At 41.2% G+C, this 14,135-nt stretch overlaps 1 protein-coding gene across 5 annotated transcripts in view; it reads right to left on the bottom strand.

Annotated features, from left to right (window-relative positions):
* RBMS2 (RNA binding motif single stranded interacting protein 2) overlaps positions 1-10,918 on the bottom strand; it is a 52,206-nt gene extending 41,288 nt beyond the window's left edge. Inside the window, exons 1-3 of one of the 5 annotated variants that reach the window (XM_037133249.2) lie at positions 10,578-10,918; positions 10,392-10,459; positions 9,355-9,442 (exon numbers count right to left, since the gene is read on the bottom strand). In XM_037133249.2, the coding sequence (XP_036989144.2) occupies positions 9,355-9,420 (66 nt within the window). In that variant the 5' untranslated portion in view covers positions 9,421-9,442; positions 10,392-10,459; positions 10,578-10,918. Of the gene's footprint in view, positions 1-9,354; positions 9,655-10,391; positions 10,460-10,577 lie in introns of those variants that run through there. The other 4 variants (XM_037133250.2, XM_037133252.2, XM_037133251.2 and 1 more) reach the window with 4 other exon arrangements.
* Between the last annotated feature and the right edge of the window lie 3,217 nt (positions 10,919-14,135).

Here is a 14,135-nt window from a genome sequence, read left to right as displayed (position 1 = left end):
GCCTTGGTGTGTTTCTTCTTGGGTCCAACTTCTTTGGGACTCTGAGCTTCCTGGATTTCCTGGAAGTCAATTATTGCCTTTGCCAGGTTGGGGAAGTTCTCTTTTAATTATTTGTTCAAATAAGTTTTCCACTTGCTCTTTCTCTTCCCCTTCTGGTACCCCTATAATTTGGATGTTGGAGCGTTTAAAGATGTCCTGGAGGTTCCTAAGCTTCTCCTCACTTTTTTGAATTCTTGTTTCTTCATATTTTTCTGTTTGGTCATTTTTTTCCCTTCCTTCTGGTCCACTCCCTTGATTTGAGTCCCAGTTTCCTTTCCATCACTATTGGTTTCCTGTTCATTTCCCTTCATTTCAATTACTTTAGCCTTCACTTGTTCCTCTAATTTGTGACTAAAATCAACCAGTTCTGTGAGCATCCTGATCACCATTGTTTTGAACTGTGCATCTGATAAGTTAGCAATTTCTTGGTCACTTAGAGTTATTGGCTCTGGGGTTTTGAGTTCTTCTTTAGCCATGTTTTGGTCTGTTTGTGCCTGTTACGTATGAGGAGGGGAGCCTTAGGTGGGGCCACCCAGGTCGCTGGGCTGTGACACTGTATGTGGGGGTGGGGTCAAAGAGGGGCAATAGTGGTCCCCTCTGCTGCTTCCCACCGCTGGGGCCTGCAAGGTCTGTCTCACTGCTTGCTCCTTTGCTGGTTTATCTGCGCGTGAATGTGTGACCGCAGTCAGCCTGCCCCCACCACCCTACACCTGGGATCTGCCCATGGTTGCCTGCGCTCCTGGGTTGGTCCAGTGGATCTTTCCTGCCTGACCCTGCTTCGCCAGTCACTGGCTCCACCCCTCTTACCAGTCTGGCTGAAGGGTTTGTTGTTGTCGGACTTCTGTATAGTTCAATTTTCTGTGGTTTGGCTGAGTTTTTGTTGCTAAAACTTTGTTGTTTTTAAACTTGATTGTGCAAGAAGGCACAATATTTCCACCTACACCTCCATCTTGGTGGAAGGAATTAAACTGTTTTTAAAAGCAGTAGAATGACAGCTCTGGCTGGTGGCTCATTTGGTTGGAGCACCATCCATACACCAAAAGGTTGCAGGTTTAATTCTTGGTCAATGCACATACCTAGGTTGCATGTTCGATCCCTGGTTGGAACCAGTACTGGAGGCAACCAATTGATGTTTCTCTCTCTCTTCCTGCTCACGCTTTCTCTCTCAAATCAACAAACATATCCTTGGGTGAGGATTTTTCAAAAAGCAATATAATGACAAATATAAAATTCAGCAGAGTGATTACTTCTAGAGGAGTGGGAGATGGGATGGGGAGGAACTCATAACTACACACAATTTATAGGTGATGATTCCAGTCCTTGATTTGGAATGTGGATTTACAGGTCTTCCTCTTATTATTATGTTTTATAGTTATTGTATTTTGCCATGTACAATGCACCCTTTTTTGCCCAAATTTTTGAGGGAAAAATAAGGGTATGCATTATACATGGGTATAATAATCCTGTGTATAATGCACACAAAAAACATGGCGAAAATACAGTACATGTAATCTTTGTATTATCAAATAATACAGTAAATATAATAAATAAAGAATAATGAAAGAAAATAAATTGGAGCCAAGACAGCCAATACATAGTCTTGAATAAACAACTCTCTCAAAATATTTTACTATAAAGGAAGGAAGAGAAATGAGGCCACAGCAGGAAGAAGGGACATCAAGAAAAAAGATGTTGGTTTTTTTTGATAAAAGAAATAAGTCTATTTACATGCTGATATGTAATTATAAGTATTACTGATCTTCAAAATACTCAGTAAAGTATATCAGTACTTTAAGATGAAGAATTCAAGGTCAGAGAGTTGAAGAAACAAGAAACTTAGGTCACACAGCTAGTACGTGACAAAAGCCACTTTTTTTTTTTTAAGGAGAGGGGAAGGGAAAGAGAGAGAGAGAGAAACATTGACCTGTTGCTCCTCAAACTCACCCTTGCACATGTCCCAACCAAACTGAACTTGAAACCCAGGTGTGTGCTATAACTGGGAATCAAACCCACGACCTTTAGGTTTACAGTAGGACACTCCAACAGAGCCACATTGGCCAGGGCCAAAAGCCACATTCAACTCAGCTCTGTCTAACTCCATATTTCGCAAGCTGCACTGCCTTCCTTTGCTTAACTTTAATTTAATGCCTCACATGAGCTGAATCACATTTATTAGGATATACAGGTCCAGCAGAAGTAACGCCTGCTTGAGTGTGTGGTTAGTAGGGTAATAATATGGGTGTAATAATGCATAGTTTTAACTTGAACATTTCACCTAAAATGTCATGTGGTGTACTTGAGTGTGATATTGTTATGTTACAGAATTACATGCTTATGATTTTGTAATAAAAAGGGTTGTCATTTGTGTTGGATCCTGCATTTTTAGTAACTACTAGACAGATTGAATAAGTTGTACCGGGTGTTTTGGAGGATAATATACTGAATAACCTTTCCTGAGTTTATACTCCAGTAATGAAGATAAAACAACCACCTGAATGACTCCCATACAATACAAAATTATAGAAATACTTTACATGAAATACAAAATATTATGGAGGCTCAGGGAAAAAAAGGGGCTGGGAGGTGGAGATTTTGGAGAAGCTTTACAGAAAAGGTAACATTTTGGCTGACCTTAAAGAGATATGTAGGGTTTTGAAAGACAATTTTGACTATGAGCTCTTAAAGGGCCACAGTCATGCCTGGCCCCAAGGCCTACCATGCTGGAGCAGTTTAATGAAGTGGGCGGAGCGAACACATGAACAGAAAGGCCAAACCAAAAGGAAGGAACAAAAGGATCAGAGGCTGCATACTTAAGGCACAACAACCGAAGGATCAGGGAGTGGGAAGGATAGGAATATAAATACATATATTTGGAAAACAAGTGTAACTCTTCATGATTCTTTTTACATGTTGGCTCTCATATCTCCCATCTTTAAGAAAGTTCTCAACATCATCGCCATCCTGTGCCAGCCTTTACCTCCTTTCTGTACTCCCCATCTTTTTAAAAATAATCGTATTGATATATAATTTGTATACCACGTCATTAACCCATTTAAACTATAAATTAAATGGTATTTACATCACAGAGTTGTGCAACCATTACCACAATCAGTTTTAGAACATTTCATTATCCTAAAAAGAAACCCAACACCCTTTACTAGCTGTTCCCCTCCTTCCCCAACCACCCCCTCCACAGAGGCCTGGCAATCACTAACCTGCTTTCTGTCTCTGTGGATTTGCCTATTCTGGATATTTCACGTAAATGGAAACACAAAATACGTGGGGTTTTTTGTGAATGGCTTCTTTCATTAGCATGTTTTTAAGGTACGTCCGTTTTGCTGACTGTATCTGTACTCTATTCCTTTTCATTATTGAATAAATTTCAAATTCCATTGTATGGGTATATGCAATATTTTATTTTATTCATTCATTGGTTGAGGAATATTTGGGTTGTCTTCACTTTGGGGCTATTATAAACAATGCTGTTATGAAAAGCGGTGTACAGGTTTTTGTGTGGACACGTATTTTAATTTCTCTTAGGTATATACCCAGGAGTGTGTTTAACCCTTTAAAGAAATGCCAAGCTGTTTTCCAAAGAAGCCACACCATTTTACATTCCCACCAGCAATGTGTGAAGCGTCCAATTATGTTACGTTATTACCTCTTTTTTTTATTACATCCATCTTAGTGGGTGTGGAGTGACTATCTCATTGTGGTTTTGATTTGCATTTATTTCTTCAATGGCCAATGATGCTGAGCATTTTTTCATGGCAATTTATAGATCTTCTTTGGAGAAATACCTATTCAGATCTTTAACCCACCTTTTTAATTTGGTTTTGCTCTCCATCTTAATCAAACTTCTTAAAAGACTGGCCTGTACACACCATGGACACCCCCTCACCTGTTTCATTCATCAACCCACTCCAGCATGGCGTTTGCTCCCCACTCTGAAATTGCTGGTCAAAGTCACCAACCACCTCTACGCTGACAAAATCAATGACTATTCTTCAATCTTCGTCTTTCAGGATAAAACTCTGATTTGCATATTTGCATTTAATTCCAACTGACCTCTTAGTCTAATCTTTATTTACCCTGTCCTGATTCTTGTCTATATTTTTGTTTTACAGCATATTTTCTTATGGAATAAAAAATGTAAACCAACAATCAAAGGGTGTGTCCAGAGAACTACAGGTAACACAACTGGCTAAAGCAGAGCGAAAGTAATGGAACCATGGGGGAGGGGGGAAGATTATGACTGAGACTTTAGTGAATATGATTGGCTGGGAGGTTTCTGTGGAAGGATTTGGGATTATGAGAGGAGTTTTTTTTTTCTAAGATTTTATTTATTTATTTTTAGACACAGGAGAAGGAAAGGAGAAAGAGAGACAGACATGTGCCCTGACCGGGAACCGAACCAGCGACCTCTTGGTTCGCAGGCCTGCGCTCAATCCACTGAGCTAGACCAGCCAGGGCCATGAGAGGAGTTTTTGACTTCTGTGGCATCCAGAGAACCCCACAGGAAGAACTCTATGCTTAAATGAAGCTCTTTGGTTGTTATTGCCCCTCCCCTTAACTTCTCTTTTTCCCCTCTGTAAGGACCTCTTCATCCTGGCACATGGAAAAGTGTAAATTGCCATGTCTGTAGTGGGTTGCAATCCTTTCCTTTCCTAAATTAACCTTTTCTGAGAAACACGGAATTGATACTAGTTTTTGTAGTTGACAGGACAAGGTGGAGAAGATAAGGAAAGACTGAATAAATGGTGGGTACTGGGCTAAGGATTTGAACTTTATTTAGCAGGTAATATATAGGCATTAAGAGCTTTTATTCAAGATCCCTGGCTGATGTGGCACAATGGATTGAGTGCAGGCCTGCGAATCAGAGGATTGCCAGTTCGATTCCCAGTCAGGGCACATGCCTGGGTTGTGGGGCAGGTCCCCAGTAGAGGGCGTGTAAGAAGCAACCATACATTGATGTTTTTCTTTCTCTTTTTCTCCCTCCCTTCTCCTCTCCAAAAAATAAATAAAAATTTTCTTTTAAAAATTTTTATACAAGAAATGCTCAACACTAAACTAGTGGAATGTTGGCAGATTGTTCTGGCAGCAGGTACAAAATAACCTGGAGGCAAGAGGTAACGGGCAGAGAAATTGGAGGTAAGGAGATCATGCTGTACGTTTATCATCAAATGTAAAGATAATCTGTAATGAGAGCATAACTTAGAGTACTAGTGCTAAAAAAGGCAAGAAAGGGTCAGTGGAAAGACATTGCCACTAAACTTTAACCCACTCAGTTCACTTCATTACTGGTAACAGAGCTAACAGCAGGCAGCTCCAAGGGATGTTAAAACGTTTTTAGTCCACAGTTCTACTAAATTTAATTTGACGGGAACTAGATAGAAATGTAGTAAACACCAAAAAATTCTGCTAGAACTATAAACAATGACAGTATTGCTTCTCACTTTCTTCTCTCCTGAGTAAACACTTCTGAAACATTCAGGTAACTCAAGCTTCTAAAAGAGGAAAGACTTGGCAAAGCCCCCAGTCAGTCTCACTCATCATGGCCTCTGCCCGTCATTGGTTTGCAGTATAAGATCAACAGAAAACAGAAATTTACATGAAATAGATTGCGAAAGGCCAAATTATTCCAAATTATCCCAATCCCTTTTCTTTTTTCCCCAAAGGAAATGGTTGTTGATGCTCTGAGGAGTTAAATTATAATAACACATGCCAGGAAGATGATGTCAGGGAAGGCGTGGTTGGGCCCTTTACACGTCTGAAATTCCTTCAGTCCCAAACACTTCCTCTTTCAATCTTACCTACATTCAAATCTCTCCACTGAGGCAACTCTGTCACATGGTGGAGAAGCAGTGTGGAGACCCTAGAACGCAGACTTTTTTTACTGCAGTCTTTTTTATTTTTAATGAACCAAGAATACTTGAGGGGCATTAAAACAGATGCTTTTAAAAAATGTACCACATTATTTTATAGAATCTCTGGTCGAAATCCCCATTTCGCCCCTTCTGTGATTATTTTAATTGCAGAGAAAGGAGAGGGTATTCAGCATCACATCCTGTGAAAGACTCCGATGCCTTTATTAGGCATCATATGTTTGTTGTTCTCATTTGCATTTCCCTAATAATTAGTGGTGCTGAACATCTTTTCATATGCCTTCCTTTGAAAAGTATCTATTCAGATCCTTTGCCTATTTTTTATTCCGATTATTTGTTTTTTATTGTTGAGTTGTATGAGTTCTTTCATGTATTTTGGTATTAACCTCTTCTTGGAAGTATCATCTGCAAATATCCTCACCCATTTAGTGGATTGCCTTTTTGGTTCTATGGTTTCCTCTGCTGTACAGAAGCTTTTTAGTTTGATAGAGTCCCGTTCATTTATTTTTGCTTGTTTCCTTTGTCTTTGGAGTCAAATTCCAAAAACACCACTGGCGACCAATGTCCAGAAGCTTAGTACCTATGTTGTCTTCTATGTATTTTATTGTTTCAGGTCTTACATTCAAGACTTTATCCATTCTGAGCTAATCTGTGTGTATGTTATAAGACAGTATCTAGTTTCATTCTTTTGCACGTGGCTGTCCAATTTCCCAGCGCCACTTATTGAAGAGATTTTTCCTTTCTCCATTGTCTATTCTTGGCTCCATTATCATAAATTAGTTGCCCATATATGTGTGGGTTTCTTTCTGGGCTCTCAATTCTATTCCATTGGTCTCTGTGTTTTTATTTCAAGCAGATATTTATAATTTATCCTGTTTCAGAAGTTTAGAGTTTGATTGTTCTTTCAGTTTTTTAATGTTTCAACAGGCCCAAAAACTTTATGGAGACTTGTTCTACTTGAGAAACTGAGCTCTTAATAGAAATGGTAAATAATCCAATATCAAGATTATGAGTTATTCTTGTCACAGAAAAAGTGCAGCAGGATACCTATACCAAACTGCTGTGAGTTACTGTCCCTGAGGGGTGAGTTTGGGTAATAAACTTCAGGACATAAAGAGAAGGCCTGATTTTTAATTTTATATACCTCCTTATGCTTAAGTTTTGTTTCTGCTTTGTTTTGAATGGGCATGTCTTATATTTACTACTAAAAACTAACCCTGACTGGCGTTGCTCAGTGGGTTGTGGGTCACAGATTGGATTCCCAGTCAGGGCACGTTCCTGGGTTGTGGGTCCCAAGCTGGGGGCGAATGAGAGGCAGTGGATTGATGTTTCTCTCCCTCTCTTTCTCCCTTCCCTCCCCTCTCTCTAAAAGTAAATAAACAAAATCTTTAAGAAATAAATAATAAAAAACTAATAAAAGTTACTTTACAAATTAAACCTTGGGTAGAGAAGTATGCACAAAGTACATGAGCAACTCTATCCAAAATACTCTCCTCAAAAGAGAAATGAACACATTAAGCCCTATATTTCAACACAAAAGCAAAGAGCAATGTAGTAATGCTTTAGTTTAAATAGATCCGATGTTCACAAGCCTGTGTGCACACACAAGGAGTCAGATATACAGCCACAAAGTGATGTGGTCACACTGACCTATAAGGACCCAAAGAATTCTTGACGAATACTTTAGTGAGTATGTGAGCAGGCATCCCCCCACTGTTTCCTGAATTGTTTCTCAAGCCTGACAAGTTATCAAGAAGAGATATAAGATGTAAATCCAAATCCATAATTGTACTTCTTTGGCCTCTATACTGTCCTAGATTTAGAAGATGGTTAAATGTTTTTTTATACTGTAAGAGGGAAAGGGAGTAGAGAACTGAGAAAAGATTTTAGATAGCATCGAATGCGTGAAACCCCTAATACGAAAAAAACTAATTCCTGTAACTCATTTTACTTTATTTTAATGGGTCTGAGTAACCAGAGAGACTTGGAAAGAAAAAATTAGTAAAGAAACTCTCATATAGTACTATATAAGATTTGAAAAGAATAAAAACAGATGGACTATCCCTCTATCAAAGCCATAAATCTATACATGCATTGTGTATAGACCATGGAAAACCACTAATGGACCCATAGTTATTTAAGGATACAAACGGAAAGAGTACCATACAAACTAATACCCATAAGCCAGCACTAAGTGTTTGGGGTCTATCACCCACTGCCTTGATCTCACTCTCTCTCTCTCTCTCTCTCTCTCTCTCTCTCTGTTTAAATGTACCTGTAATAACCCTGGCCAGGTAGCTCATTTGATGAGACCTGCATCCAGATACATCAGGCTTGCAGTTTGATCCCGGTCAGGCACACAGAAGAATCAACCAATTAAATGTGTAAATAAGTGGAACAACGAAGTCACGTCTGTCTGTCTCTGTCTCTCCCTTCCTCTCTAAAATCAACCAATCAGTCAATCAATCAACCTGTAATAGTCTCTCTAGTTATATGAGCAAGCAGCAGAAATTCTTTCCTACCCTCCAACACTTCCTCGGGTCATTAAAAGATCCCCAAATGCCTAGGCTATCTTTTTTACTCAAAGAAGAGTGACAACACGAGGGAGGGTCTGCGGTCTTCCTGTTACAACACGAAGTCCATCCTAATCCAGCACTGTGTGTCCTGAGATGCCTGAAACTGCCAAGGATAGTCCCTGGGAAATGTGGGCATGATGTCCTCCTCTCTCCAGACTGCTCATGTGCCCAAGCACAGCACAACTCTTTGGCAGCCTCAGGTTAATCCCAAAGCCTCCAAGGATGCGGGCTGAGCCTGGCTATCTACAGATCTCAAAGTACCAGTGCAGCAGCAAAATCCAAAGAATCACAGACCTTTCTGCCTTAATCCCAAAGTACGTCTTCTCTTAAGGCTCCTTTCCTTTGGTGTGGGTTGGGTAGGGTCTCTATCTGGTCTAGAAGAGTATACCCAGTTCTGGATGAAGCCGTTGTGATTTCACTGGGTATTTCTGCTGCCTGATAGTGCTGGCAGAATGGGTAGGAAGGAGGGTGGGGAGGGGAAGAATGGAAACACTTAATCAGAAAGATAAAATAACATTGGAGGGAATAGGCTGGGGGCCGGGGTCTGAGATGACATGTTATCCCTGTGGAGACTGGCTGTATCAGCAGGAAGTCGGACCAACTTCGTTTCTCAAAGATACAAACTCACAAGCTTGATTTGTTTTTAGTTCCCCTGACTTCTCCAGCCTCAAAGACTGTACAGTTCCTGGAACTTCAGAACCAGGTGAGCAAAGATGCCAGAAAGTGGAAAAGGGAGAAGTGCTGAGATGAGAAAGGAATCCTTTTCCTGTCTTCAGGAGAATGTTAAAGCCAAGAGCACTCCCCGATTCCCAGAAAAGGAAGTAGCTGAATTCCAAAAAAACACTTTTCCCTACCTTTTTGTTGTTCTTGTTATAGCCAAAAGTCGAAATCCCAGGTCTGGAAGTCATCGATAGCAGCATTTTTCTCTTTAATATTAGGGAGCTGAGAGAGGAGAGAGAGAGGGACAGGGAGGGGAAGAGAGAGAGGGAGAGAGAGAGAGTGAGGGAGGGAGAGGGGAAGAGGGAGAAAGAGAGGGAGAGAGAGGGAGGGAAGGAAGGAGGGGGAGGGAGAGGGTGAAGAGAAGGGGAGGAGAAGGGGGAGAAAAGGAGCAAGAGGGAAAGAAATGAGGAGGGGGGGTGGGTAAAGAATGAGCTAGGGCTGCTTGTTGACGTCACTGAGAGAAGTTAACCCAGAGTCTGAATGAGGCACTACCACTGGGTCCTAATGCCCAAGATGTTATTTTTTTAATTTTTCACAAGCTTAGTAGTTAAAACAAAAGAAAAGTTCTTAGGTCTACTCCTTTCCATTCCAGCCCCCTTCCTCTACGAACAAGTTCTGATTCTCATGAAAAGACAATGAGAATGATTTTCCCTTAAATGTCAGCCATAAGAAGATTTCAAGCTTGATTTTAAAGGGGCCTCTGGGACACACTGCTTTGGAAAACATGGGAAGAAAACCATACTAAGAATACGCGAGAGATGAGCTCAGGACTCCCCCCACCCCACCCCACACACGATTTATATGCACAGTGATCTCAGTCTATGAACAAAAAACAAACAGGAGAGCTCACCAAAGGACAGAGACAGAAAAACAGAACATGAGCAGCAACAACGCATTTCAGGTCCTTGGACAGTTCTAAGCCTCCTGGGTCATGCCAATGGGCCGAGGCATCTTGCTGCTTTTCAGGCTCCTTTGGGTAGGACTCCAAATTTCAGAAGGAATTATCAAACTGGACTACGTCAGAAAACGTGGTACCTAGTGGTTTCCTTTTGCCCTGGCTTTCCTGGGATGTAATTGCCTAGTGGTTTCTATGGCTGTTTTATTAGACTCTGTGTCCCACTATTCCCTAATCTTCAAGGTCTGTGAAGCTGAGACAACTAGAGTTACTCACCCAACCTGGAATTTATGCCCAAACTGAAGTTCGCAGAGTGGAGATGTTTGCTTCCAGTTGTCTCTGAGCTGTAGAAAAAAAACAACTATTTAAAAAGCATGTTTCATAAAGACTAAAAATACGAAGTTCTTAGAAAAGAAGAATACAAACTTAGAGTGAAAAAACTCACACAGTTGCAACTCTCACCTCTAAGATTCAAAGGAGTGTCCTGCAGAAGAAGTCTTAACGAGAAAAGAAACTTGTAGGAAACCAGAGATTTAAGAGTGGTACCCAGTAAGTCCTATCAGTCCAAGGGGGACAGGGATGCAGAATGAAAGCCTTCAAATCGCTTACGCCCACCTGCTGCCATCATAGATATTCTGTTAAGACATAAATGAACCCTCTCAGCTTTGCCACAGTAACCAGCACAGTCGAACCCTCCCTTAAACGAAGTTCCAATCTCTGTTCTAGCTTTTCCTGTCACTTTCTGCTATGATAACAGGGCAGACAGTACTACGTTCAGCAGAGTAAATACACACACACCACACCCCCAGTCTCTGACTTTCGTTTCCAACGGGACAGGAAGTGCCTGCTCAGCTCAGGGGACACAGGAAGGGTGGGAACAGCCTCAGTGTGGGAATTGCAGCACAGAGTGGAAGCACAGCAGCCGATGCAGTAAATAAGTTAATGTGGGCATCTCTCAGCGACACCATGTTTTTTTCAAGTCCCTTTTCTACCCTCGGAGATTCTCATTCATTATATTCCAAGTTATCCTTGCCATTTAGGTCCTCAGTTTATGTTTTTTCCTTTAGCCTAAGGATGTGCTACAAAAACCTTAACTTTTTTAAAAAGGATTTGTTTATTCACTTTTAGAGAAGGAGAGAAACATCGATGTGTGGTTGCCTCTCAAGCGCCCCATACTGGGGACCTGGCCCAAACCCAGGCAGGTGCCCTGACTGGGAATTGAATTGAACTGGCAACCCTTTGGTTTGCAGCCTGCGCTCAATCCACTGAGCTACACCAGCCAGGGCAAAAAAAAAACAACCCAAAACGGTAACTTTTTAAGGCTTGATTTATAATGGGGTTTGTAATGGCAGTCAAATTAATTTATAAAATTCTAATACTCTCAATGTGTTATGTTCTCCTACTACATTTCTTCCTGTTCAATGATATCTTAGAATTGAAAACAGGTAGGTATTGGCAGGGTAGCTCGGTTCATTAGAGTATAGTCCTGATACACCAAGGTTTCGGGTTTGATCCAAGGTCAGGGCACATGTAAGAAGCAACCAACCCTGGCTGGTGTGGCTCAGTGGACTGAGTGCCAGCCTGGGAACCAGGGGGTCACCAGGTTCGATTCCTGGTTGAGGTGTGTGCCTGGGTTGCAAGTTGGGTCCCCAGTGAGGGGTGCACAAGAGGTGACTACATATTGATGTTTTTCTCCCTCCCTTCCTCTTTCTCTAAAAAATAAATAAATAAAACCTTTAAAAATACAAAAAAAGCAACCAATGAATGCATCAATAAGTGGAACAGCAAGTTGATCTCTTTTTCTCTCTCTGCCTTCCTCTCTAAAATCATTTAAAAATAATAGAAGTCTATTAAAATTTTTTTAAAGAATTGGAAATAGTTAAAACCATAAGTTTTAGAAAGAAGTAGACATGAGTTCAAGTCCAGTTACCACTGTTAAGTCACCATTTATGTAACTTTAGGCCAAGTTACTTAACATCTCTAATTCACTCATTTGCAAAATGAGATAATACCCACTTCATTCACATTTGGGATCAAATCTAAGTTCTGGTTTAGTTCTGTCGCTCACAAGCTGAGTGAGGCTAGGAGAGTTACCTCACATAGCTGAACCTTACGATTCCTATCTGTAAAACAAAGTAAATAAATAGTATCTACTTCTGAAAGTTGTAGTGAAATGAAATGAGGCAATGCATAGGAAGGCGCTTAGCCCTTGGTGAACACTCGGTAGATGTTTGCTCCATGATGATTAATTACTCTACTGTCTCCCAGTGTGTACCCCTCTGGGTATCACATAACCCAGATTTCGTGATCTAAAGCGAACACTTCCAAAAACTAGTACCTCAGTTACAGTCAAAAGACTCTGACTCAGAGGGAAGGGGGACTGGGGGGCTGGGTGGAAAAGGTGAAGAGGTTAAGCAAAGGAAAAAACCCTCCTAGACGGAGACAACAGTGCGGTGATTAGCAGAGAGAAGGAGGGGGGAGTAGAAGAGGGTAAGAGGGGCATAGAAGGTGGTAGAAAGAGATTTGATTTGGGATGCTGAACGCATGATACAACACACAGATGATGTGTTATAGAATCGTATGCCTGAAATCTGTGTAAATTATTAACCAATGTCACCCCAGTAAATTCAATAAAAATTATTTTAAGAAGCCCCAGTGGCTCAGTGGATTGAGCGCTGGCCTGTGAACCAGACGGTTGTTGGTTCCATTCCCAGTCAGGGCACATCCCTGGGTTGCGGGCCAGGTCCCCAGTGCGGGGTGTGCGAGAGGCAGCCGTACATTGATGTTTCTCTCCCTCTCTTCCCCTCTTTAAAAAGAAATACAATCTTTAAAAAAATAAAAAATAAAGAAAGTTATGGGATTTTTGTGGGAGTGACAGAGAAGGTAATGGAGTTCTGTAGTTAGATTCCGGAAGCACATGAGAGGAAGGAGAATCCTGTTTCTTCCAGTGCGTTTACTTTGCCCCCCGATCTGCTTTGTCCATTACAGAGCCCGTGTTTTTCTAGATTTAGTCAAAGTTTCTCAAATTCTTGGTTCTAACAGGTCCACAGCCCAAGAGTTGTGTTGAGACGAAAAGTAAAATAAGTGTTACTTGGAGCTTTTCTTGGAAAGGGACATTTGTACCCCTGACTTAATGTAGACTGGTTTGTGATTTCTTCAGAATAAGACACCTTTAAATAAGTGTCTTGGGTAAAGGAGTCGGCTGAACCAACCATGACCCACATGTTGAAATATGTCGTGTGTCACTGTTGGCCCCACTGCACTAGGGCGGAGAACTCAAAAGAGTGGATCCCCTGCAGGTGTTCTGGTGATCCCGCACCTGTGCAGGTGACCCTGGTCAGACATCCAGCTGGAGCTGGGCTGGTGTGGTACGAGTGTCTGAAAGCCGTGAGGAAGGGCCAGGTTGCTACTGAAGCTCTGAATGTGGTTCAGAGACCTGACCAAGGCGGATCAGGACCAAGGACACTTTTTTGTCAGCTGTTAACATTCTCTGTGGGTTATCTTTCCTGCCACCGATTAACTTGTGTGCACAAAAGACTAATGGAAGCAAACCAAAAAATCGAATTTATTTCATGGTTAGGAAATGAGTGTTGTTGCTCGGTTGGTTGGGTGTCATCCCACAGAGCGAAATGTTGCAGGTTTGATTCCCAGTCAGGACAAGTGCCTGGTTGTAGGTTTGGTCCTTGTCAGTCAGGGTGCAAGAGGCAACCCCAACGGATGTTAATCACTTCAATGTTTCTCTCCCTCTCTTACTCCCTCCCTTCCCCTCTCTCTGAGAATAAATAAATAAAATCTTTAAAAAAACAGAGAGAAGTGGGGAAAAGTTTATTTAACATATAAGCTTCCTTAAGCAAGAAAGTGAAAAAGTGAAAAATAAAAGTGTATTTAACATATTGTATAAGCTTCTTTAAGCAAGAAACTTAAAGAGATGCATCAAACAACTAAGAAAGCGTACCCATTACCCCCTCTGATGGAGGATGGAATGACAGAATTAGCCTAAAACTAGAAATTGGGAAGGAG

This window comes from Artibeus jamaicensis, unplaced genomic scaffold (genome assembly GCF_021234435.1).
Source record: "Artibeus jamaicensis isolate MK-2021 breed Jamaican fruit bat unplaced genomic scaffold, CSHL_Jam_final contig_233, whole genome shotgun sequence".
In the NCBI taxonomy this organism is placed as follows: domain Eukaryota; kingdom Metazoa; phylum Chordata; class Mammalia; order Chiroptera; family Phyllostomidae; genus Artibeus; species Artibeus jamaicensis.
This window is presented reverse-complemented; position numbering and strand designations above follow the sequence as displayed.